The 24,394-nt window shown below is 41.9% G+C and overlaps 2 protein-coding genes across 8 annotated transcripts in view; both read right to left on the bottom strand.

Annotated features, from left to right (window-relative positions):
- LOC147238016 (SAM and SH3 domain-containing protein 1-like) overlaps positions 1 to 4,052 on the bottom strand; it is a 73,545-nt gene extending 69,493 nt beyond the window's left edge. For both annotated transcript variants that reach the window (XM_086157634.1, XM_086157652.1), the window contains exons 1-2: positions 3,794 to 4,052; positions 2,771 to 3,344 (exon numbers count right to left, since the gene is read on the bottom strand). In XM_086157634.1, coding sequence (XP_086013760.1) covers positions 2,771 to 3,250 — 480 coding nt within the window. In that variant the 5' untranslated portion in view covers positions 3,251 to 3,344; positions 3,794 to 4,052. The remainder of the gene's footprint in view (positions 1 to 2,770; positions 3,345 to 3,793) is intronic.
- Positions 4,053 to 5,671: 1,619 nt separating this feature from the next.
- The window catches only part of stxbp5b (syntaxin binding protein 5b (tomosyn)), a 39,424-nt gene continuing 20,701 nt past the window's right edge, over positions 5,672 to 24,394 (bottom strand). The window contains exons 15-29 of one of the 6 annotated variants that reach the window (XM_086157579.1): positions 23,891 to 24,111; positions 22,548 to 22,732; positions 21,535 to 21,660; positions 21,147 to 21,298; positions 19,027 to 19,089; positions 18,881 to 18,937; positions 18,738 to 18,785; positions 17,419 to 17,469; positions 16,664 to 16,723; positions 15,664 to 15,903; positions 12,912 to 13,269; positions 11,860 to 12,025; positions 11,474 to 11,585; positions 9,520 to 9,740; positions 5,672 to 9,437 (exon numbers count right to left, since the gene is read on the bottom strand). In XM_086157579.1, coding sequence (XP_086013705.1) covers positions 9,396 to 9,437; positions 9,520 to 9,740; positions 11,474 to 11,585; positions 11,860 to 12,025; positions 12,912 to 13,269; positions 15,664 to 15,903; positions 16,664 to 16,723; positions 17,419 to 17,469; positions 18,738 to 18,785; positions 18,881 to 18,937; positions 19,027 to 19,089; positions 21,147 to 21,298; positions 21,535 to 21,660; positions 22,548 to 22,732; positions 23,891 to 24,111 — 2,102 coding nt within the window. In that variant the 3' untranslated portion in view covers positions 5,672 to 9,395. The remainder of the gene's footprint in view (positions 9,438 to 9,519; positions 9,741 to 11,473; positions 11,586 to 11,859; positions 12,026 to 12,911; positions 13,270 to 15,663; positions 15,904 to 16,663; positions 16,724 to 17,418; positions 17,470 to 18,737; positions 18,786 to 18,880; positions 18,938 to 19,026; positions 19,090 to 21,146; positions 21,299 to 21,534; positions 21,661 to 22,547; positions 22,733 to 23,890; positions 24,112 to 24,394) is intronic. The other 5 variants (XM_086157587.1, XM_086157605.1, XM_086157596.1 and 2 more) reach the window with 5 other exon arrangements.

Genomic DNA, 24,394 nt, shown 5'->3' with positions numbered 1-24,394 from the left:
CACGTCCGCGAGCCTCGTCACCAGTCGCCCTCGGCAACCTGCCCGGACCACTCAGCATCAGGCGGCAAGAAATGCTGTGCGTTTGGATTGGTGTTCAAAAAATAATTAACAAAAGAAAAAAAAAAAAAAAAAAAAAAAGGATAGTGATTTTAAAATTAAAATTGGTGGCTGGTGGGTGAGGGTGAGCTACGTCAGTTAGCCTATGACCCTCCGAGCAGCCTGCAGAGAAATCCCACGACACGTAAACACTTGCAGGGGGTAATACATCACACAACCTGCCTCATCAATGCCCTGAAAACAACCAGAAAGCAAGCGTAACTACTTAGAGAAGGGATTATTGATAGAAATACTGTTCTGGAATAAAATCTAGCACAAACTAAATTATGGAGATGAAGGCTATCGCCTGTGGCTAAGGCAGCGGCTTGCACATTCACTTCTGGCTTCGGTCTTGGTTTAAAAAAAAGAAAATACACACCGGTCGATGGAAGGCGTGAACATACGAGTGAACCCCATTTCTTGGTAACCCCAGCATCCTGTAGGCCAGATGAGCCGAAATTCAAATCAACGGATATAATTCCAATGTCAACTTTTAATTGTGAACATTGAAAGATTTGGGCAGCGAAGACAACGCATTGTTATGTCTTCTTCTGAAATAAAAAAATAATAATCATAATTATAATAATAAAAAAATACTAATAAAAATAATTTTCATGATTTTTAAACATATTATTAAATATTATTAATATTAAATATTATTAACATATATGAAGATCGAATCTTTTGACGTTTCTTTCGAAATATTATTAATATTAACATACATCTATCCATATGTGTATATATATATATATATATATATATATGTTCATATTTATATGTCAGATTTTAACACTGCCTTTCGAATATCTTCCGGAGAAATCACATCTCCGCATAGTAATGAACAACAAACAAGGGGAAGCGAATTTTGAGGAAACAGTGGTGCAACTTGTGTATGCTGTTTTTTTTTTTTTTTTTAATTTTATTTTGCTCTGTATGATTAAAAGGTCGTCGCTCCTTCACCCCGAGCGTTCTGGCATCTAAATGGAGCCAAAAAAACGATTCCGTCTTTCAGACGTTCTCTCCGGATTAATTGTGGAGAATGAGAACCTTCTGATTTCACAGTACATGTCACAGTTGGAGGCGTCAGCTTTTGGGAAACCCTTTGTTATCGTTGATTTTATATGAAATGATTCCTCCAAATTGACTTCACTGTTTGAGGCTGGAGCTACTCTGAGGAAAGTCCAAATGGGTCAAAGTGTGTGCACTCTGGATGCACCGCTGTCCTTTAGATAAAGAATTATTTGACGCCTCGGGAAAGGCGTCCACTCACATTGTTCTCCCTTCCAGCTCCAGAGAAACACCTCGCACTTCCAGTAGACGCCCTTGTTTTGGTGCATGTCATTTCCCCGTCTCTCTCACTCCCCTCGTTTACCGTCATCGTCCCATAAAAACCGGTCACTGCGGTGGCACTGCGGATAACGGCGATGTCTGGAAGTTTAAATTGCTATCTGGGGCGGCGGCCAACAATTACAATTAATAACAGTCAGCGGCGGCAGTCCGTTGCAGTGTTACCTTTTACGGAAAACACCGGTTTACCGCGATAAAACTGCATTCATCACACCATCCTGCCGTTTGCGACGGATTATGTGAAATAAGTTTCTTATCTGGCTGCCCTCAAACAATTTGCACGCTGTTTTATGGACAGAATGGATTTGGTTGAGACCGAAATAAAATAGCTGTCCTCATCAATTAATTTATTGCGGCAGTCGGCGCAACGGTCGACACAGATAAGGAGGAGGAGAAATAAGCTGCCACGCTGTTCGTAAATTTAAGTATATAATCTGTTGAGTAAACATCTGTCATACTGGCAGACTGATCCATTGTCCCACTGACATTTGCCCACAAAGGTTATGGGATTTTAACCCCTTGCTCATTGGCGGCCAGCGTTGGGTGCAGATTCCACTAACCATGGCAACCGGAGGTGGGAATAACATAAATTCACCAAAGTACACAAGACTATTTTTAATTTTTTTTTTTTCCTGAATTGGTAATGCCAACAGAGATGACTCACTTATTTTAATTTTTGCTTTTTTGTGGCTAATTTGCGCATGAGACATCTCGCTTCTCCACGGCGAGGTCGAGGATGAGGAGCAGTTGAATTCAAAAAGTTTTTTGACTGATATCTTTTTATTTTGTATTTGATTTTCCTGAACTTGATTCAACATTCAATTCAAGATTTCGTCGGGTTGCTGTCAAGTTCAAGTTCACATTGTGATTCCTGGGTTTTTGGAGGCGAGATCAATATTCAGGGGTGGAAAAAAAAAGAAAAACGTCGATAGCGCAACAAGCAGGCAGAAGCAAATGTTAGCTCAACGTCGGACACCTGAAGAACATCACATACTGGCGGTAAATGAAACAGATAGCAAAAGATATTAAAACGCCATGTTGCTCGGACATTTGACAACAAACAGCTTCAGAACAAGACAATCTCAGGTACATGAACACACACGTGTACATAAATATGTATAAAAATTGTGGATTTGAGTCCAGCAGATGGAATATAGACGCCCGTCTCAAAGAAACTTTCCCAAAAATAACTGCATCCAGCCCAGATTCTGGACTAATAGCTAAGTTGTTTGTTTTTTCCGCCCCACGCTCTCGGTATATTTGAATAACCTCGCACGACGACAATAAGAAACATGCGTTCAGCGGCACGGAGATGAAATCAGCCTACCTTGTGTGTGTAAGGCGCTTCTCCGAGGTCGATTCCGTCTTTCGCGAGTTTATCCCTGATCAAAACCTTGAGCTTCAGTTTGGGATAAGTCACAAAATCGTTACAATCGGTGACCCTGGGGTTATGGTTCCCGGGGCAGGAGGCCTGGTGTTTTCCTCTGAACTCAGTGTGTGACCTCGCTGTCCTGAACTCACCCTCTCTGTTTGGGTGCAAAGCGTGCTGGCAGACGGCGTCCAGAGCCTCCAGGGTGAAATAGTAACCGGGCGTTTTCTTTTCATCCTCGTCCCGAAGCTGCCTCACCGCCGCGAGCAGCCGGTGCCTGTGGTACCGAGTCCGGACGCCTATGGCATCCAGGTCCGGCTCGCCGATCTGTTTGCAGACTTCCAGGTCGTCGTAGCCGTTGTCGATGAAGGACTCCACGTACTGAGAGAGATGCAGCCTGGAGAGCCACTCCAGCACCAGGTTCGGCCCTTGGCTCATCTTCAGAGAGGGGATAAAGAGAGCCCACCTTATGTGCACGCCGTGGTCCTCATCTGTGCAGAAAGCACGCCGGGAAGCGCCGACTGCTCAGCTCCTGCCGAGCACGAGGGAAATGAATGAATGAAAGCAGAGATTCGACGGCTCACAATGAAGCGGCGCGTCCGACTGAAAAATTAAGAATTAGCACAATCCAGGTGTGGATTAATTGCTGTTAATGGTGTCAGGGAAGGGGGTCATTGGGGAAAAGTGCCAGCTTCAGTTGAGGTGTTGACAAACGCGAAAATATTAGTAAATTGCCACTTTTTTTTTTTTTTTTTTTTTTTTTGGAAATAAAGTACATTTTTTTTTGGTCCCAATCTTTAATTCACCACCAGACGCTTGTTAACCACTTGATGCTAATTAGCACTTTTTTTGAAAAGGTAGCGCGGTGGGTTGGGAGGGGATTCAAACAAACAAACAAAAAAAACATATAAAAATTTAAAAAAAAAACTAGCTTTGTTGCGTACTTTCTTCCCAGGTATGTAAAGTTATCCGGTGAATTACCTAACATTCTCCGTGAAAAATTGCGAAGTAACGGTACGTCAAACAAGCCGGCGTCCCTCCTCTTTGTTACGGTCACCGCGTCGGTTACGGAGCTCCGGGTCCATCAAACATCCATCCGGGGGGAAACAGAAAAGGGTTACCGCTAAAAAAAGAAAATGTAAAAAAAAATAACAACAAAAACCGGCTCACACAGACGGTAATATAACACCATGAAGCGGCTGTTGGGGTCTTACTCTCCCTCTCTCTCGCTCCGGGTCCAACTTTGGTACCCCCGCCTCCCCCCGTCGCTCCTCCGGTTGCCGTCACGGTGACGCGGCGGACGATGGCCGGGCTGCCGCTTCTCTCCGGCGGCCGCCGCGGAGCTCCTCAGCCCGCTGGAGTGACGGAAGTCGCGCGGGCGCTGGCGCCACCTGCCGGTCAGTCTGGGAATTGCAGGATACAAGAATATTCCCCACCTTTCAACCAGTCTAAATTATACACAGAAAAAAATAAAAAAATAAACAGTTATAACAATAAATATGGATTTCCCCTGTGGGGATCTTAAATATGTAGGTAAACGATGTGAACCTTTTTTTTTTTTTTTTTTTTTTTACTGTTTATAGTGTTTATACAATTTTCTACTATTATTTATTATTGTTGTTTTTCTTGAAACTCTGGCACAACAATTTCCTTCGGGATAAATAAAGTTTTTCTTATTCTTATTCGTAATATGCACTGCTCTAAAGAATTAAGGGAACACTGAAATAACACATCCTAGATGTGAATGAATGAAATATTCTTATGAAATACTTTACAGAGTTGAATGACAATATAATCACACAAAAATGATCATGGGAAATCAAATGTATGAACCCATGGAGGTCTGGATTTGGAGTTACACTCAAAATTAAAGTGGAAAAACACTTTACAGGTCAAAATGTATCCGTGTTGCTTCCTAAGACGGCAGTTTTACTTCACACTAGTGTGACTGATTTGGGGTTACATTGGGCTGTGTAAGTGTTCCCTTTATTTTTTTGAGCAGCATTTAAACTGTATACAATAGGTATTGTATAACAGTGCATTTTTCTTTCTACATATCTGTTTATTCATCAGGATGTTATCTCTATTTTATTCAGTCTGATATCTCTAACCCAGAGATGCTACTATTGCTGTATTGCTCTGTAAGAGTGCAATATCAAGTGTCCCCCTGTAAAAAAAAAAAGAAAAAGAAAAACATTGTATACATGTTAACATAGTACAGGACTGTCTCAGAAAATTAGAATATTGTCATAAAGTTCATTATCTTCTGTAATGCAATTACAAAAACAAAAATGTCATACATTCTGGATTCATTACAAATCAACTGAAATATTGCAAGCCTTTTATTATTTTAATATTGCTAATTATGGCTTACATCCTCAGAAAACTCAAAAATCCTATCTCAAAATATTAGAATCTCATGAAAAAGTAATTTTTGTTTTTTTTTTAATTGCATTACAGACGATAAAGAGCTTTATCACAATATTTTAATTTTCTGAGACAGTCCTGTACAGATATCTGATACAGCTAAATAACTACGGAAGACATTATTCCCTGACTGATGCATGGATATCAAAATGAATATTTTATTGCCATATCATATAATCCCTAAAAAATTTATTTGCGAATAGAGATCAGTTTCAGTAACTTGGAAGATTTTTTTTTTTTAATATATTTTCCTATAATGAGATTTAAATTAATTGCTGCTGAGGGCTTCTGGAAACACCAAAGTTAGGAAGCATCCAAGAAATATTTCCTAGGGGGAAACATTTTCAGTTAAATTCATAACAAAGCAAAAACATAAAAACAAAAACAAAATGAAAAAAATAGATTGATATAAGGAAATACAAAGACAAAAGATTATGATTGGTTTTACATTTATTTTCCATTGCACAATAATATCTATATATACTGTATCTACAGTCTAAATTGTTTGTGGCAGCAGATTAAGTCAGACATCCATGTGAAATTTATTTTAATAAAACTGTACAAAAATTGCCTACTATGAGAAAATACTGCAACTCCACAGATATTCATCCCAGAAGACAGATGGAAGTATGGTGACTGCGAAGAAAAAAAAAAAAAAAAAAAGCAAGGGAAAAATAAAACCTTTGGCTCTCCTGCTCTGTGCTGTGAGCCTCGCTTGTGTTTCAAAGCAATTTCTGCAGGATGTGGAAAAAGCAAACGGCGACATAAACACGAACACAAACGTAATCTCTCGCGCTTGTATGACAAAAAAAAATAAAAATAAATAAAATGCCATGATTGGGTGTAAAACGGTGATTTGAGATGTGTGCCGAGAGAATGACGGTTTTTGTTCAACACGATGGAAAATACAAAACGCCAAGACAGACAATCTCAAAGAAGGGATACTACATGGTGGTTTCAAGTTTGTAAACACTTAAATTCATGCATCCTTCCATGTGCAATAAGAGACCATTTAGGACATATATCTTGCAAACTGAAGCACTTTTATAGTTGAGGCCACACTTTGGAGAGATTCAGCTGCCCACCGAGAGAAGCCCGACCCCCTCCTGCAGGAGCAGAGCTGGAATCTGAGATGAGCACGATCCATTTTTAACCGGCAAACGTTTGTTAGACCACCGTCTGGGTGATGGATAGTTATGCACAACCATTGTTAGAACATTAATGAGAGTCATTCTATCCAAATTTACATTAAAGGTATTCATATTTTCATATATAATTGAAATTAAAAGCATATATTTATTTTCAAATATATAAATATAGCATAGCATCATTAACTTGACGGTGAAAACAAATCTGAGAGTGAAGCAACCTGCATAATTGGCAAATAGGTTAAGCATAGGTTATGACATGTTTTGGTCCTTTCAGAAAGAAGAAAATAGGACAAAAACAAAGAAAACAATTGTACTACGTACAAAAAATAGTGCAAAACCCACACAACTGCGTTCTCTTGGGTTCGTCTCAGTAGTATACAGGATGGCTGATTCTAATCAGGACAGCTAAAAGTGAAGGGTCTTATTCCAGAGTGCTGTAAATCCATCTAGGATCAAAATAAATTACCTTTCTTTTATATCATCCTTCACATGACATAAGCCTCGAAACAAGAAGACAAGTTCCAGTGTCTCAAACAATCACTTTGTGCCTGCCATAATTTCCCCACGAATCAATGTCAATGTGATTTTCTCGGTCTTGCGATCAAAACGACTCAGATTCAAGTTGCCCGAATTCTGAGCGCACGTTCAGCAGAAGCTAAAGCGGGAAAACATCCCCGAAATCACGGTAAACTTTCTAAATTGCTCAAAGGGCTGGGAAATGCACGCGGTGAAAAACAAAAAGACTTTGGGTACATTTTTCTGATTTCTCGCTGGGAAGGGAAATTTAGGTTTTAAAAGTGATGAGCGTAGTAATAAAGTTTCACAACGGACAAAGACAAACAAATTTCTAACATCGGTGCACCTTTGGATTCAAACCGTAGAATTTTGCATCACAATTTTGACATTTTCAATCTCTAAAGCACTTTTATATATTTCCCAGCTCTATGAGTGCGCTGTTCAAAGTACACATCCCCGTCTTGTCGTTTTTCGATTAGAGAAAAAACAAAAAAAACAAACAAAAAAAAAAAAAGAATCAAGACAACTTTGTGAAATCCAGGTCTTTGGTGTCGGAAAAAAACATGGCCGCAAGTGTAGAGAATGTCACGCCTCCTCAACCTGCACTGTCAGATTTGTGTCCAGCCGTCCCTTTTATTTACAACATTTGGCAGCGACCTAGACCGACAAAGTCTCGTCTCTTTTCAAAAATATAATAATAAATCTAAAAAAAAAAAAAAAAAAAAAAAAAAAAAAAGACGGATAATGCTCCCGTATAGACACAAATAGCAGCATAACCTCGTAGGGGGGAGGGGGAACAAAAAAGGGAAATCTATGAACGATATAATTCTAGTTAATCACACTGAAAAACACTGTCAAGCAAAAGGAAAAACCTCAAAAGACCTATTGTAATACACTGTTTCTATGTAGTATTATAAATAGTGGCGTCCATACACATATCCTTGAATATATGTATGTTCACAAACACACAGCTATACACATAGGTAGAGGTTAGCATATATGTGTCATGAGGCGAAGGCAGAAGAGAATTGTTGTTTTTTTTTGTTTTGTTTTTTTCTTTTAAGTGAATGGCCGGGAGAGACGACCAGCGGCAAAGCGTGGAAAAACGCTCCGCGGCTGCTCCGTCGTGATTCTAACGGCAGCTACGAATACGAAGACGGCGTTACCGTTTCCGTTGTGCTGTGAGACACATGCTTTTTTTTTTTTTTTTTTGTTTTTTTTTTTTTTTTTTTCCTCTTTTTCTTTCACACACGCATTGAGAAACTCGACAAACATGTCCAAGACAGAATGCTGAAAAGAACTTGTAATAATCATGTATAGATAGAATTATTCTTTTTATCACAACAATTGTAACCAAAATATACATTTATGAAATCTAATTATATTCAAGGGGCAATCTTCATTTTTGCCCTTTAAACACACGGCCACCCTAATAAACCTCGTGAAGGAATTCCTTCAGAGCGTCTCCAGTGTACCAACTCTTCATTTTAGATTAATGTAAACTTGTCAGCAGGGGGTAAACATTTGCAGCACTTTTTTTGTGCATTTAATTGACATAAAAAAAAAAAAAAAATCAGTGAAATGCCCAACTTTGTTTGCTTCCTATCTATTACACATTCCAAATAAATAAATCTTATATTAAATAAAAAGTGACTCTCTGACGATGCGTTTGTTTTGGGAAAAAAATAAAGCAATGGTTGGTGACGAACTAGCACTACCAGCCCTTAATCGGTGGGAGACGATAGATTCGTCGTCTCCCTCCCGGTCGATATTCCTACTGTTCTAAGTGCTGTTTGGACACGCGACGACGAAAAACGGACTCGGACGGACTCAAACTCTTCGAAATCGTTTAGACCGGCGAAAACAAAACAAAGCAAAAGTCCTTCGGTGATCCGATCGGGAGAAAACTCACGACTTCCGGTGACGTGTCAGACTTTTCTCCTGGTTTAAGTTCGTCGTGTTCGGCAGGAAAAAAAAAAAAAAAGACAAAAAAAAAAAAAAACGATGCTTGCTTTCAGGCCGCCGATCATCTTTCCTCTCAGAACAAAACAGCAGGGTGTGTAGATATATAGATATATATATATACATATATATATATATTTATGAGATATATATGAGTGCATGACGGATTTATACGCAAGGTTCCCTCTCTCGCATTCAACATCATTGCTCTGGGATGAAACGGAAGGAGGGATCGCCCGGAGATTCTCTTCTTCCATTTCTACCCGTTCTCATGACTCGGGGACGGCCGCCGTCCGCCCTGCAGTCGGTCCTCCGGTGACCGAGGTAACGCAGAGTGTGTGATATTGTGCTGAGAATAAAAGCGCGAGTCTGTCGAACAGAATCCCCAAACCCCCCCTCCCCCCCGGAGAGAAACAGAGAAGACGGAGGCTCTGCAGCTCCTCGGAGATACCGCTGCGCGTGATTACAGAGTCCGAAGCTCCACACACACACACACACACACACACACACACACACACACACTGCCATCAGAGCTGGTACCACTTCTTGTCTTTGTATTTCAGCATCATCTGGACACACAGAGAGGAAAAGCGGGAGTCAGGGCGACGGATCGGGAAAAACCCGAAAGGCCGGCGCCGAACGGGTTCTTACATCGTGAGCGTGCTTGGAGAAAGACTCGGCGCTGGCCATCATGGCGGCCGTTCGCTCCTCCAGCTCGCCCAGTTTCTGGCCTCTCTCGTCCAGGGCTATCCTGGCGCGGGCCAGGTCGCCCACCACCCCCGACGCCGCACCCTTCATCCCCTCCATGCTGCCCGGGCCTGGAATGTGCTGAGCCAGGCTACGGGACGCCTTACCCGCAGCAGTTTCACCGACTACCAGAGACAGACGGAGAAGAAAAAAATAAATGATCCAATGTTAAGCTTTTGGAAGATTGAAGGTTGATGCGTTGACAAAATACAGGCAGTTAGTCCGACCTTTTTTTTTTTGTTTAACCGCCGCGGATTGGGTCAACGCTTGACAATTTTTGACGTGGACCGGGGTTTACAGGACTGTCTCAGAAAATTAGAATATTGTGATGAAGTTCTTTAACTTCTGTAATGCAATTACAAAAATAATGTCATACATTCTGGATTCATTACAAATTATAATTTAAATTGCTGATTATGGCTTACATCTTAAGAAAACTCAAAAATCCTATCAGGAATTTTTTGTTTTTTTTAATTGCATTACAGAAGATAAAGAACTTTATCACAATATTGTAATTTGTCTGAGACACTCCTGTATATTGCGACTATAATAATAAACGTGAATCCGCCGATTATGGCTTACATCTTAAGAAAACTCAAAAATCCTATCTCAAAATATTAGAATATCACGAAATTTTTGTTTTTTTTAATTGCATTACAGAAGATAATGAACTTTATCACAATATTGTAATTTGTCTGAGACACTCCTGTATATTGCGACTATAATAACAAACGTGAATCCGCCGATTATGGCTTACATCTTAAGAAAACTCAAAAATCCTATCTCAAAATATTAGAATATCACAAAATTTTTGTTTTTTTTAATTGCATTACAGAAGATAATGAACTTTATCACAATATTGTAATTTGTCTGAGACACTCCTGTATATTGCGACTATAATAACAAACGTGAATCCGCCGATTATGGCTTACATCTTAAGAAAACTCAAAAATCCTATCTCAAAATATTAGAATATCACAAAATTTTTGTTTTTTTTAATTGCATTACAGAAGATAATGAACTTTATCACAATATTGTAATTTGTCTGAGACACTCCTGTATATTGCGACTATAATAATAAACGTGAATCCACCGTGTACTCGTGTGCAACTTTATGAGCAGCTTCCTCGTAACATTGCACCAACAACATAACGTGAGTAAAATGAAGGCTTGGTTGCCTCATTGCTGCATATCATGCAGAGCGGCTCGGTCTGTGGGAATCACCGGTTACGATAAAACCCACATTTCAAGTACAACTCCTGGTTCTGTCTGTTAAAATCGTTCTTTTTCTTGGAAGTTGTAGGCTCTTCTTCCGTCTCTTCACTAGACCTTTTCCCCTTTGAAATGAAAGTTTCCGTTCGATGTTTTTTCAAGTGACCGAGATGTAACTGAGAGATTGCGGTCATTTTTCAAAATAAAGATTGTTCAGACTGGGATAATAAATCCGAGAAAAATAATTGATCGTTTCTTGGGCGGCACGGTACAAATTGATCCACGGATTGGTACCAGTCCGCGACCCGGGGGTTTGGGGGGGGGGGGGGCACTGAATTAGTCAACTTCAAAAGGCAAACCCTGAAAATGGAGATTATCCAGAATCGCCCGTATTAAAATAACAGCAAACGCCCTTAAAATGTGAAAAAAAATGGCCTGAAAATATAGAACGTATACTTTTAAAATTCAAATGGATTCACCCTGTCACAGACGTATTATAATACCTATCATTTTTACGGGTATTAAATAGGGTTCTTCTGCCCCTGGCCTGTAGGACATTATCCTGCCTGTCCATCCACATCCATCTCCACGTACTCAACATCTGAGCAGCGACAGCGACGGAAAACAGAGAAAGTTGAGTGCTCACAGAGGTCCTCCCGATCCAGAGACTGAGCTCCTCCACCAAAAAGCCCTTTGAAGAAGCCTCTGTTGGGAGCTTCTGGTGTCTCCACAGGTGTAAATAACTCGCTGAGCATCTCCTGGAGAGAAAAACAAACGTGACAGGAGTATCTACGCTGGAGTGGACGGAGCAAAGAAAGAACTGATGACGCCGCAGTTGCTCTGAAGCTTAAGGCAAACACGGCGGCCTAATAAGCCGGATGCACGATATGGAACTGTTGGTGCGGCTAAAGGCTAATAGTCGACTGCAAAGGGAGCTAAAATGGGCCACCGGGAAACACGAGATTAGAATAAAAAAAAAAAAACAACAGCGTGGGAGTCGTGGACCGTGGAACCCCTTCTCTGATCACTGACCTGCAGGTTATCGCAGGTCTCCTGGCTGTACGTGATCCTCTGGATCTCGGTGGGCGAGGTGAGGTACAGAGCCTGACCCAGGTTGGAGAAGCAGAAGGTCCGGGCTATCCGCATGTCCGCCAGCGGAAGGTAGTTCAGATCCAGCAGAGGCCGGAGGCTGGGCAAACTGGGACACACACACACACACACACACACACAGAAGTGTAAACAAATGAACTTGTGACACTCGTGTTTTTGCATGTGATGCTGATTATGTTACACTAGATAAGATACTGCTCAGTAACATGTAACTAACTCAGGGGTCGCCAACCCATGCGGCTCTTTCATCTTTACACTGCGGCTCTGAGTGGCTTGGGAAAATAAAATGATAAATATTTAACTGAAGTGTGTTTCATTTGTGTTCATTCCTTTTATTTTACTTTAAGTTCTAAATTGGAAGATTATTGTGATCTTGAAATATTAAATAAAATTATATTTATTATTTTTCGACGCTCAAAATAACGTTACACTCGCGGAAGCCGGTAAAGTCCCGATTTGCAGAAGTTCAGAAGCAGAAGTCCCATAAACCAGGTAAAGTAAATATTTATGAAGATTTTTGCAAATATTTATTTTTTATTGTTTACTGACACAGAGATTTTTTCCCGATTTATTTTCAAAATTCAGGTCAAGGCTCCGCTACACGTTCTGAAAGCTCAAAGCTCAAAATGAGTTCGTTACATAAATAAAATTTAATTTCCTCCGTAATACTTTGTGAATTTCAGAAGCAACACACTACACACTTGTTTATACAAAGTGTAAAGGTAATAAAAAGCAATATATACAGCGGTAATTGCGGCTCCCGGCGTTTTCTTTTCCGAGAAAACCGGTTCCAAATGGCTCTTTGGGCGTTAAGGGTTGCCGACCCCTGAACTAACTGGATGTTGGACAAAACAATATGTAGAGTCAAGGGTACAATGCGATGCTGAGCCCCGACATATAAAACGACAAACGGGCATCGGGCTCTTTGTGAATATCCCGAACGAGCGAGGCAAACGGCGACGGTCGGCGTGCACCTGAGGGTCATGATGTGCCCGTTAGCGCAGAAGCAGGCGATGCAGTTGCCCCCGGCCATCTGCACCACATCGGCCCTCAGCACGAAGGAGGCCTCGGTGATGCTGTGTTTGAAGACGCGGGTCTGGGACGGCATCGCCAACACCTTGGCCTGTTTCTCGGAGCACAGCACGGCGAACTGCGCGTCCTGGCCGTCCTGAGACGAGGGCGGGGAGGCCGGCCGGCGCCTCCGGCTCTTCTCCTTCTCCTCGTCCGAGGCGTTGGTGTCGTACCACGACTCGTAGGAGGGGGGCAGCAGAGTTCCAGTGGCGTCCAGGAGGGCCATGGTCAGGATACCTCCCTTGAGTCGGGCCATAGTGCCTAAAGAGTCGAGTACGGCAAGATATTAGGAGATCTGTGTTTGCGCTAATACATTTGTTTAGTTCTCTCCTTCCCTAACACGACACGGCCACGTGAATCTTTCCAGATTTGAGGTGAAACAGGATGAACGGCGCAGCCCGCTGCCTCGCGCTTGTACAAACACACCAGAATGCGTTCTTATCTGAGGGTTCTGGTTTTCCATACAGCGCCATCTGGACCCAATAGAAGCAAAGAGGACCCGCGTAAACCCCAATGTGGCCATCGAGGTATTTGCTAATACTAGACCGGGTGTTGCGTTTCTGTTTGACATGGCAGTGAATAGCATACCACGGTCTGTGTGGTGTTGATAGGCCTGTTAATGAATATACGGTAAACGACTCAAAAAGAACTTAACGGGATGCAGACATTTGTGGGAATGAGCTCACATTTTGGCCGACGCGTCTTTCTGGAAGCAAAATTCCTGACGCGCGCATTTCAAGCTACCACAACTGACCTCCATTCTTCTCCTCCCACGCTTTTTATTTGATTTTTTTTCTACTTCGTACAGCGTACAATACCACAGTCACTTCAGATATGTTGGCTGGAAAACATCTTGTTTATGGAATCATTCAAAACTGACAATTACGGTTATCCCCACCGAGAGGAATTTTATCTTTAGACGTAGCGGTTATTTTCAGTCTCAAAGTGGACATGATGATCAGAGGTGTATTTTCAGATCCAACTCAGCTAAGTTCCAGGTGAAGGGTCTCCTCAGTGCAAGCTTCTCATTTCTTTAAGCGAAGCACCATTGAGGTAAAACCTGGTTTCCTCTTTTAAAGTGGAATTACGTGCCGTCGCAGAATAATACAATCGTCATCACGCAACGTCCGATCCATTTAAAAAGCCGGACGACGCAAGTTCTGTGTTACCATATATTGGTCCGAATCGTGGCGGGGAGGAAACCCTCTGACGGTTTTTCATTTTATTTTGAAATGACTGTTTTGATCTCTTAAAATCTCGCTGTATGCGATCATCTCAAACAACGACTCAAACCCATCGTTGAAATAAGATTCGATATTAAGAACCCACGTAAAAACAAAGCGGTTTCAGAATGACGCTCGACGGTGAATGGCGCTTGCAGTTTGATCGTCAATGTATATTCTCACTTTTGAATTTCCGGCGCAAGATAGAAAGTTAAAGCTTTCACTTCATTTGTCATCCACCTTAAAATCAGGTCATCTTTTTCTCATTTTCAGACAGTTTGTCATGGATTTCTAATTTTTTTTTTTTTTTTTTTTTGACATGCCGAGGTGAGCGCCAGGAAAGTGCAAAATATACTGCTCAAAAAAATAAAGGGAACACTTGAACAACACAATGTGACTCCAAGTCAATCACACTTGTGTGAAATCATAGTGTCCACTCAGGAAGCAACACACATTCATTTTGACTTGTTTTAAGGACATTACATCAAAGTTGGATCAGCCTGGAGTTTGTTTTTACACTTTAATTTTGAGTGTGATTCCTAATCCAGACCTCCATGGGTTGATACAATTGATTTCCATGGATCATTTTGGTGTGATTTTGTTGTCAGCACATTCAACTGTGTAAAGAGCAAAGTATTTCATAAGAATATTTCATTCATTTAGATCTAGGATGTGTTTTTTAAGTGTTCCCTTTATTTTTTTGAGCAGTGTATATTTGGACCAGCATCAACAGACAACATACAGTCTTAATGTATGTTGTGCTCGGCCATGTAACGCGTGCAAGTACTTGTACTGTGCATGTAATCCTCCCGAACTTTCAGGCAACTGTTCATTTTCAGATCATTTCATGCAAATTGATAAAAGTCGCTTTCCAATTCCGAGTTAATTTGTTCTACGCCATTTCATTTTCAGGTAATTTCGGTAATCTGACACCAAAAAAATGACAGTCCAGGTAATGTGACACTGCTTTTAAGCTAGTTTACCCAGATGGGCTGAATAGGAGATAGAAAACGTGAGAATATGTCGGCGCAGACATTAAAAGCTCTTTAAGGGACCAGTTTTCGACTGCAAAGTGTGTTTTAGCAGATCGAGTCCATGAGCGGCGCGGCGGCGCTTTCTCCGACGGACTCACAGCAGGGAGAGTGTGTTGATGAGTTTATCGTGTGCCTGGAGCGAAAAAACGTCATCATCCTCTGCAGGAGGAGCAACATTTAGACGGCGAGATTGGAAACCGAGCGCGACACGGAGAACGGAGATTCTGAAAGTTCTATCGGCGAGGATCCCGAGACAATTGGTCCGGGGGGATCCGGGGGTTTTACGAAATATGGAATCGCTCAAAGATCGCGGCGAAAATGAGAATGGGATTCATCATTTTGGATTTTCATTTCATGCTGGATTTCTGTCACGCACTTGTTTTCTTTCAGGTTCTTACCACACGAGGAGATGCCGACCGGCTGCTGCAGCCTCTGCTCGCCGCCCGGCGGCAGGCTGAGCGCCACCGTCATTACGGAGCCCTGGGTGGTTCCCACCATCACGCACGGGCTGAGGACGCTGTCCGTCTTCCTGGGGAAACTCTCACAGAAGAAAATGGAGGAAATGGCCTCTCGGGATTCCCTGTCTATGCTGGTTACGCTCGAACTACGAGAGCGACTGAACGAGTTGTCCTTTGCATCTGGACGGGAGAGCGAGCACAAAAAAAAAAAAAAAAAAAAAAAAGAGACAAAGACATTAGAGGAATTCACGGCGGGGTTTGTTTTCGTTCAAACGACAAAAAGGGACGCTTTGAGAAGTTAACGGCGTCCGGTCAGTTCGCAAAGTGTAGCTGCTATGAATACAGAGAAATGAATCCACACACAGATTACGGTGTTTCACTACAGTGACCCAAGACAAACAAGCAAACCCGTTCATTTTAAGCACCAAACAGCTTTTTGACACTGAGACGTTGCGCTTCGTATTCAGGGGTTATTATTTTTTTTCTTTATTTGACATTAACGGAATTTGACAACAACGTTCTCAATGTTAAAAATAATTCCTGAGAAAAAAACCGGTGAGGAAGGAAACGGGATTTAATTCCCGGTGTGGGGGGAAAAACTGAGCTTTTTTGAAAAAAAAAAAAGCTAACGGGAAACCAGAAAGGCTTGTGACACACAAAGCGTGGAGAGAAAAAAAAAAAAAAAAAAAAGGGGGGTTTCTCAGGTGCCTTTTCCACAGGGGAAAAACTGTAAACAAAAAAAAAAAAGAGAAAGAACCAACACCGACTGCTGCTCAGACAGAGGAACTTCCTCAAGGAGAAGGCAAACGCTGCTGTGAGAGGATTAGTGTCATGTGTCAAATTGACTCAAAGAGAAGCGTCGGCTCTGGAGGAGGAGGAGGAGGAGGAGGGTTAGTACCAGCCATCCCACTTCAACCCAAGTCAGGCCGGGTCCACTCACTGGAGCTGGGGCCTGACATACCCAGGCCGCCCTTCTGGCTCATCCTGGCTGTCGCCTTGCCTTCATTCAAAAAAACAAAAGTGGTTTGCGCATGTGCGAGAGCGCCACCCTCGGACCTTCTGCGGTGCGGTGCGACATCCGGAAACTGCGTTTTTTTTTCGCGGTCGGGAAGATCGGAAGAAAATAAAAAGACGATCGCGACGCCGAGGAGCTGATCTGTACGCGGCTGTGGAGATTTCTGCTTGTTGTCAAAAATCACATTGGCAAAAACACAAATACGGATAAATCGACTTTGAAATAAATGCCACAAAGCATAGGTGAGGCAAACATCAAATACAGGTCATTTTAACAATTTAATTCAATAATTACAAGATAACTTTCCTGTAAATATTTTCTATTTCATGCTGATTGTATCAAATTTTCTTTTTTAGTTGGCAATTTTTTTCAGGGTGACTAATGTCAATTAGATTGAGAAAAAAAAAAAAAAAAAGTTTCCTGAGGAGGACAAGAGCTAAATTAGCGCCAATAAATAGGCAAAGAATTAAAAATTCAGCATGTTATTTTTTTTCAACCAATAGTTAATGACCCAAACTGAGTCTCACAAATGCAAAATGTTTGATATACATTAAAACTTGTCCTCACGATACCTTAAAGCACAGTAATCTCTAAATAAAGCAGAGTATTTGATTGCAAAAAATGACACACTTGCAAGACACTGTGGAGATTTTGAGAGGAGATGACAGGTGCGGGCTTACCGGAGTCTGGCTTTTGTTCATTAGACGAACTAATTTTCCGTGACATCCTAGCTGTAACAAAAACAAATACGCCTCTTTTGTGAGGGGAAATAACTGCTAGAAAAAAAAACACCCCGACGAATATGTCTTTGAAAATCAATGCGAGTTATTCTTTTTTTACGGTGATCGGCGGTGCGCCCGACGGGTCGGGTTTTAGTCAGACGCAAGGGTGGTGGGATTTTCTGCGAGACGACTGTTGAGGACATAAAATATGGGAGGGGAAAAAAAACTCAGGAAAAGCTTGATTTGATTGTTTCAAAGACATTTTGGCTCAATTTGACGACCCGGTGTGAAGCCTTTATCTCAGTCACTGCGTTTGCGCATTTATATTAAAGCGTTGATGAGCGTGCCTGTAACGGCGGTTCATTTCTTTTCAATCCTTCACGTCATCTCTTGGTGAATTTGGGATATTTTCCTCAGCTTCAGGAGTCGTTTCGTGCAGAATTTAAAGGTCAAAAGGTCAGTCATTGCCATTCTGATATTAACGGACATTTCCCAATGTGATTAGGATCGCGGTTTAAAAAACGCCCTCCCCCAGCGTTTCCTGACTGTGATTAAAAGTTACTTTGCATCTGGGAAAACCGGGGCGCTCGGGCGCAAATGAGGCCCGCTCTTTCGTTAAATGCTGCCGTTGTGCAGGAATTAATTTTAAAATATAACCCCCCCCCCCCCCCCCCCCCCGAAGTGGCCTCCTGCAGTCTCACACCACCCTTGGAGAAGCCCAGAGGGCACAGAGGAACATCTCGGGCGGCCGAAAGCCCTGTAATGTCAAAACGAAGCGAGGGACGATCGTACAATTATCATTTAGCGGACATGAAGCAGAAAAGGGCCACGAGGAAGGAGAGGAAAAAATAAATCAGTGAGCAGCCAGAGAGTCGATAGTGTTTTGAAGCCCTGGAATTAGAGATCGCGGCACTTTAGCGGCATGTCCAGACGGTTGTTTCGGAAAGGCTCGAAGCAGATTTTCCATGCTTTTCCGTAAGTGGGAGGGAAATACGTGTCAAAACGTTTTCGATCGGTGTGTCGCAGAAACTCCGAAGGTCTGACGTTACTGAAAGATTTCTTTTCATGCAGTTATTTTTCAGAAAAATTCGGCTGAATTTTTTTACAAATCAACCATCAGACCCCGCGAAGCACATGATTAGTAAAAACAATTTCTTGAATGCACTATGTACTTTCATTGGCACGGGGATGCGCAGGCTGAGAAAAGACGGGAGGCACGGTGTGGTTAGATCGGGATCGTTCGGAGAGAAAGAGGGACGGATCAGATGATACAGTACCAAAGTCATTGGCAACCGTCTTGGAAAAACGTCTGCTTTTGAACTTCACTGAAAATAGGGTTCAGAGAGACAAATCAGATGACGGCCGCCGTTCCATTAATGCTCAAATTAGAGGGGACGTGCGGCTTTTAATAATACGGTACCCTTTTCTATGAACTTCGGTTTTCGTTCCTCGTCGGAATTGCAGGGTGAGGTAGATCCTAAAAAAAAAATTGCGGCATTTCAAACGACTCCGGTTCCGCCGGGGGGTTCGGTGCTGGTGAAGCAACCGGACTTGGGAGAGGCTTACCTGAGGTGGGGGATTTGCATCGGTCTTCTGAGGCGTTGGGCCCGTCGTTGGAATCACAGAGCGCTGTGTGGAGCCAGAGATTGGAATTAAAACGCTGAATTATTTTAGCTGATGTTAAAACAACTTAACAGGAAATTAAGGGGGAAATCTTGAGGAGGTTATTGTCACAGAACAGCTCAATACACCCAGGATATATTTAACAAAGAAATAAGACAAACAAACTGGCGGCTTAGAGCTTTGTGATTTTTCCTTCTTGTCTATTGGTTTCTTTTGGGCATCATAAAATGAATGTATAATGCCAATTTTGATGCGGATGATCATTTTGATGATAATTTTTTTTTTTTTTTTTCCCCTTGAAGTAATTTTTACAAATTGGAATGGTAATTTCGTCATTATTTTTTCACTAATCTGTGATTATTTCCGGCTATTTTTTTCAGACATTTCTTCCACGTTGTGCTGGTAAAATATGGTCTGGCCCATTCATGTTAACCTACCGAGACGCGTTTGTAATTTCTTGCGGTTATTTGCTCTTCAATTCAGAACTTGTTTTTTCTTAAGCTATTTTTTTTCTGGTCACTCAACACAGCTATTTTTTTTTTTTTTTTTTTTTTTTTGAAATTTCATGTAATTTTAAACAAAATGTTCGATGCTCCTTTTTTTTTCTAATTTCCAATGAACTAATGCAGAATGAGACATTCTGACGTGTTCTTTAAAGGTGAAATACAGATCAGGTGAGCAAGGATCTTTAGATTTATGCTTCTCGCTATGATCATACATTTCATATTTCACATTTCTGAATTTTATTTTTTATCATATATTTTGCCGCTCTGCAACTTTACACTTTTAGTGGCAACAGTAGATTTAATGTCACAAATCTAGTCCTATATTTTTAGATACACTGCTCAGTGACAGGTTTTCAGACCAACGAGTACTTTGTGTTAAATGTCGAGGTTAACTACAAGCGAGCGAGGAGTTGAGAGTTCACTTTACAATACAAAAGGGGATTAGTTAAGACAAAAAAAACAACATGTGAAAGAGAAATTCTGACACAAAATGACTTACTGAGGTGAGACGAGCGCAGTTTTTTCACAGACTCAGTATACAAGTTAGAAAGTCTGGACATGCAAGACGTCACAGGTGGAATGTCTTAACCAAATCACAGAGAGACCGACAGGAAAAACAGTCAGACAGAAAAAAATTACCAAAAATAATAAATGACATAAAGAGAAAGTCTCAGAAGCTTGCTGCGTCTATCGAGGTGATTAGCGATCGTGGTGTTATAATTCAGAGACGGTTCACTTGCAGTTTAGAGCAATGAGTTACGGCTGAGAACCTGAATAAAAAAAGAGCGTTGAATCTAGCATCAGGCCACTGAGACTGAAAAGGATGAATAGAAACAGTGAATGACAGGATGTTATAACAGAGAGAAAAACAATAAGACACGCCAGAAATAAGACTGCGACACGCAACTGAACTGATCTTGTGTATTGAAACGGATAAAGCGAAGGGCAGGGAGACGACGCATCCCTTATTGGCGCGTAGATCACGACCGCGTATGTTTTCTGCGCCGTCCAACTGAACAGATGGAGAATCTGTCAGTGTTGCCCCCTGTTGAGGGCGAGGAGACATTGCAGGGGCGGCGTTCACGGAGCGTCGTCGAAACGAATGCCAAGAATTAGATAAGCCACGTCTAAAAGCACACAGGACTTATCTGGAAACTGCATAAAACTGTGTTCGCGGCTTAAAAGTAACACCGTTTATAGGGATTGTATACAAATGAATTCTGTGTTTTTGCTCCGAACTGGCTGTTGTTGTATACTGTATGTGTAGGGGAAACGTTCATTCATGGCATTTTGAAATAAATTCAATGTAGTATTCGGTTTGCAGAAAAAGCAATTTGTGATTAGTCCGCACAGGTTCCCCAAAACAATATTCAAAACCTTTGAGATATGTTTATTAAGACAGTGATCAAAGTCTCTTGACTATTCAAGTCTCGCGGGAACCTCCGTATCCGTCCGACGCGAATGCATATTTTTCAGAAAAACATATAATTCTCCTCACCGCCTTGACGGGGCATTTTCTCGATTGTTGAGCTGAACGTGAGGCCTTGTTCAACTCACCTCCGGAAGGCTGGCGTGTTTTGCGCGGGGAGCGGGGCTGCCGCTGGTAGGGCTCAGACGGGCTGTACAGCTCCGATGTGCCCATGTTGAAAAGCAGCGTTTTCTGGAGGTAGTCCACCACTGCCAGACCACTGCTGTTCCCAAACACCACGCTGTAGCACAGCAGGAAGCAGACACTATTATTTACCGCTCTTGGCTGAGGCGTCTATCGCCGGTTTTGCTACATAATTCCTGGCCGCGCCGAAAGCTGCGGCGGCGGCATGCTATTAAAAAAAAAATCTCTTGACATCAACATTTCAGCGAGGCTAGGATTCAGCGACACAGGTAAGGAAACCACTGACCTGATTAGCCCCATCAAATATCAAGTGTTCCCCCTGCAGAGACTTACAGGCCATAAGAGGAGTTGACAGCCAGGCTGGTGATCTGCTGAGGTGGCTCCCCGCTCACCCACACCAGCTGGATCACCAGCTCCACCTGGTATCCTGGAGACTGCTTCAGCGGGGAGCTCCGGACCCTGCGTCAGAAAGACAGCAACCTATGCTTAGCGGGAAGTGGCAATGACACTATCCGCTTTTTTTTTTTTCAAATTCCTCTTATATCCTGGAATCAAATCTTTTTGTTTTCGTTTTTTTCCTCGCATGCATCTAAGGGTTTTATACAGTGGGTTTTAAAAAAAAAAAAAAAAAAAAAATTGCAAGGACAAAAATGAAAAAGTAACTTTGCAATGTATTTTCAAAATTTGAAAACAAAATGATTTTTTGATGAAAAAAACATCCAGTGATATTGTTAAAATGATCTTTTCTTCTTTCTATAAAAAACACAGAAAACGATGGCAAAAAATAAACGGGCAAAATTAAAAAGATTGATTTCAAAACCAGAATAGCCTTGTAAACACTATACCTCCTCTTAAACATGCTACCAATCAATTTTCTAATAAATTCTAGTGACAAATTTTCCCACTGTGACAAGATTTTCTCTTTTAACTCAACAATATTTTCGGGATGTCATTTCATCAATTCTTTTTTAATATTCATTACATTTTTTTTTTTTTTAGAGGAACAGTTCATTACATATGAAGATTTTTATTATTTACCTGTTTACCTCCTTTACACTAAAAAAAAAAAAAAAAAAAGGAAAAATTCAGACTTCGTGTTACTTCGAGGTAATAATTTTACTGGTCCGACTCTTGAAATCAAATTAGGTCATATGTGGCCAAAACGAGTTTGACACCGCTGCTGTAAATAAATGCAGACGGTATGTGAGGGACTGAGTAATGACGCTAACGGGGAGACGATTGAAAACACCTGATCATGTGGAATCCGGATTCTTTTTCAACACAAATAAAACAGAGCTCAATCAAACTTTCTTGCAGAAAGAGCAGAAGAACAGAACCGTCCTTACTGTAGGCAGGGTATATTGTCCCGGGGCCCATCGGAGGAGTTGCTGCCGGTGGACGGCTGAGTGTGAAGTTCACTCTCCTGGGGGCTGGTGGAAGCTCCGGAGATGGGCAGGGTTGGGGTCTGCTCTCCCCCCGGCTCAGGAGAGTCCACGTCGCTAAAATCGCACAGCATCCGCACCTCCAGAAGCTGAACAAAGATGGCGAAAGGTATGTTTGACTGTGAAATGAGGAAGGTCTTCCTTGTTATTGTCCTTTGCAGGAAAAACATGTCTCTTTGCTCTGGGCTGGGGGGGGGGGGGGGGGGGGGGTTTACAGGAATCCGGACAAAGAGACGGAGGAGGCTGCAGAAACAGTGTGAAGGAAAAAAAAACAAAAAACAAGTGCCGGAGAAGTTTCAAGATCGAAAATGAACGCCCTCTAGGGTCAGAGGAAGGATTTAGGTCAGAACTAGGATTATGGCCACATGTTTATATTCCTCAGCTAGTCAGTCCATTGAGAGCAAAGCCGAACTCTCATCATCCGACGCGTAATTACTGCGTGCAAATTCAAAGTAGACTTATTCCATATTAGGAAACACTGCAGACCTGCTTGGACGGACAACATTATGAGCATTTTGGAGAGGAATGAACGGGTTTTTGAGGGTAACAGTGTTTGTTAGAATAAAGTTTCCGCATAATAATGCCGAGATGCGTCGACGTAAGATCACGGACTTTAAAAAGTGATCGAAATCCCATTACCGATCTATCTCATTTTGGTCTGGAAGTTAAAATTTTGTCCTTTCACCGAAAACTTGAAAAGATACTTTGAGCTTGGTAATGGTGTTTCCCCAAATTTTAATTGTTTCCCTCTGTGGGGCCAGTTATTAGGGCTGCAAGCTATCAGCTATTCAGTGAAGAATTCTATTTATCAATTATGCTATCAGAAAAAATAATCAAAGTTTATTTGAGAACAAGATGAAATACACGTCTCAAAGTGAACAGCTAGCTGGATTCCTTATCAGTTACTACTGGAACATTCATATCATCCTCCACGTAAGCAACCATTCTGATTTTAGTGGCTCTCGTAACGTTTTCTTGGAAAATTAGCGTTTCTTCTTGTTTTTCCTTTGACGGAGAGGTCGGGCAAACTTTTCCAGGATTCTTGGGAGCTCTGTTTATGTGCTGCAGTCACCCTGACCCCTCTTCATTTGCACATCACACGCACATGTTAGCATCGTCGAGAGAGACTAACTCGCAGCCAGAGAGGAGTCACTAAAACAAACTTCTAAAAACATGCAAGGGTATCTTAAGAACGGAACTAGCCGGAGGCGCGGCGCTTCCGGGGTAACAACTAGTTAGTTACTCGCCTCCACAACTTCGGTGGTGATTTCTTGTTTGCTGAATCTGTAGATGAGGACGTGGGCAGAGACTCCGGCCACGCAGAGCATCCTGCTCTCGGGACACCACGACAAGGTCTGGATAGCAAACGGGTCCTCCTCTACAATGTCCGTGTTTGGCTTCTCCTCCTTGCCGCGAGCCCGTTCGAACACTTTGGCAGTCTTCAGCTTGTACAGCACTTGAAGCATTACTTTTAGAAAAGCAGGAAAATCGATGTGTAAACCCACGGCCTATTTGGTTACGTGAGAAAACAAGTACCAGGGCTCATGATTTGCACAGGTGGTTGTAAGACTGTGTATATAATTTAAACAGAACCAGGGAGTCCACTGCGTATAAATATACTGAAACAAAATATAGTCTGCCCGGTGCAATGGTCACCTAAGGATCGGTGAATAAAAACACGGTTGAATTAGCCTGTTCAATATCATCAAATTCGTCACATTGTGCTGATCATGATGTACATTTTACGTCAC

The sequence above is a fragment of the Fistularia commersonii genome, chromosome 1 (genome assembly GCF_037954325.1).
Source record: "Fistularia commersonii isolate RoL2024-O1a breed Wild chromosome 1, RoL_Fcom_v1.0, whole genome shotgun sequence".
NCBI classification, from domain to species: domain Eukaryota; kingdom Metazoa; phylum Chordata; class Actinopteri; order Syngnathiformes; family Fistulariidae; genus Fistularia; species Fistularia commersonii.
The sequence above is the reverse complement of the archived record's forward strand: the minus strand, read 5'-3'. Positions and strand labels throughout refer to the sequence as shown.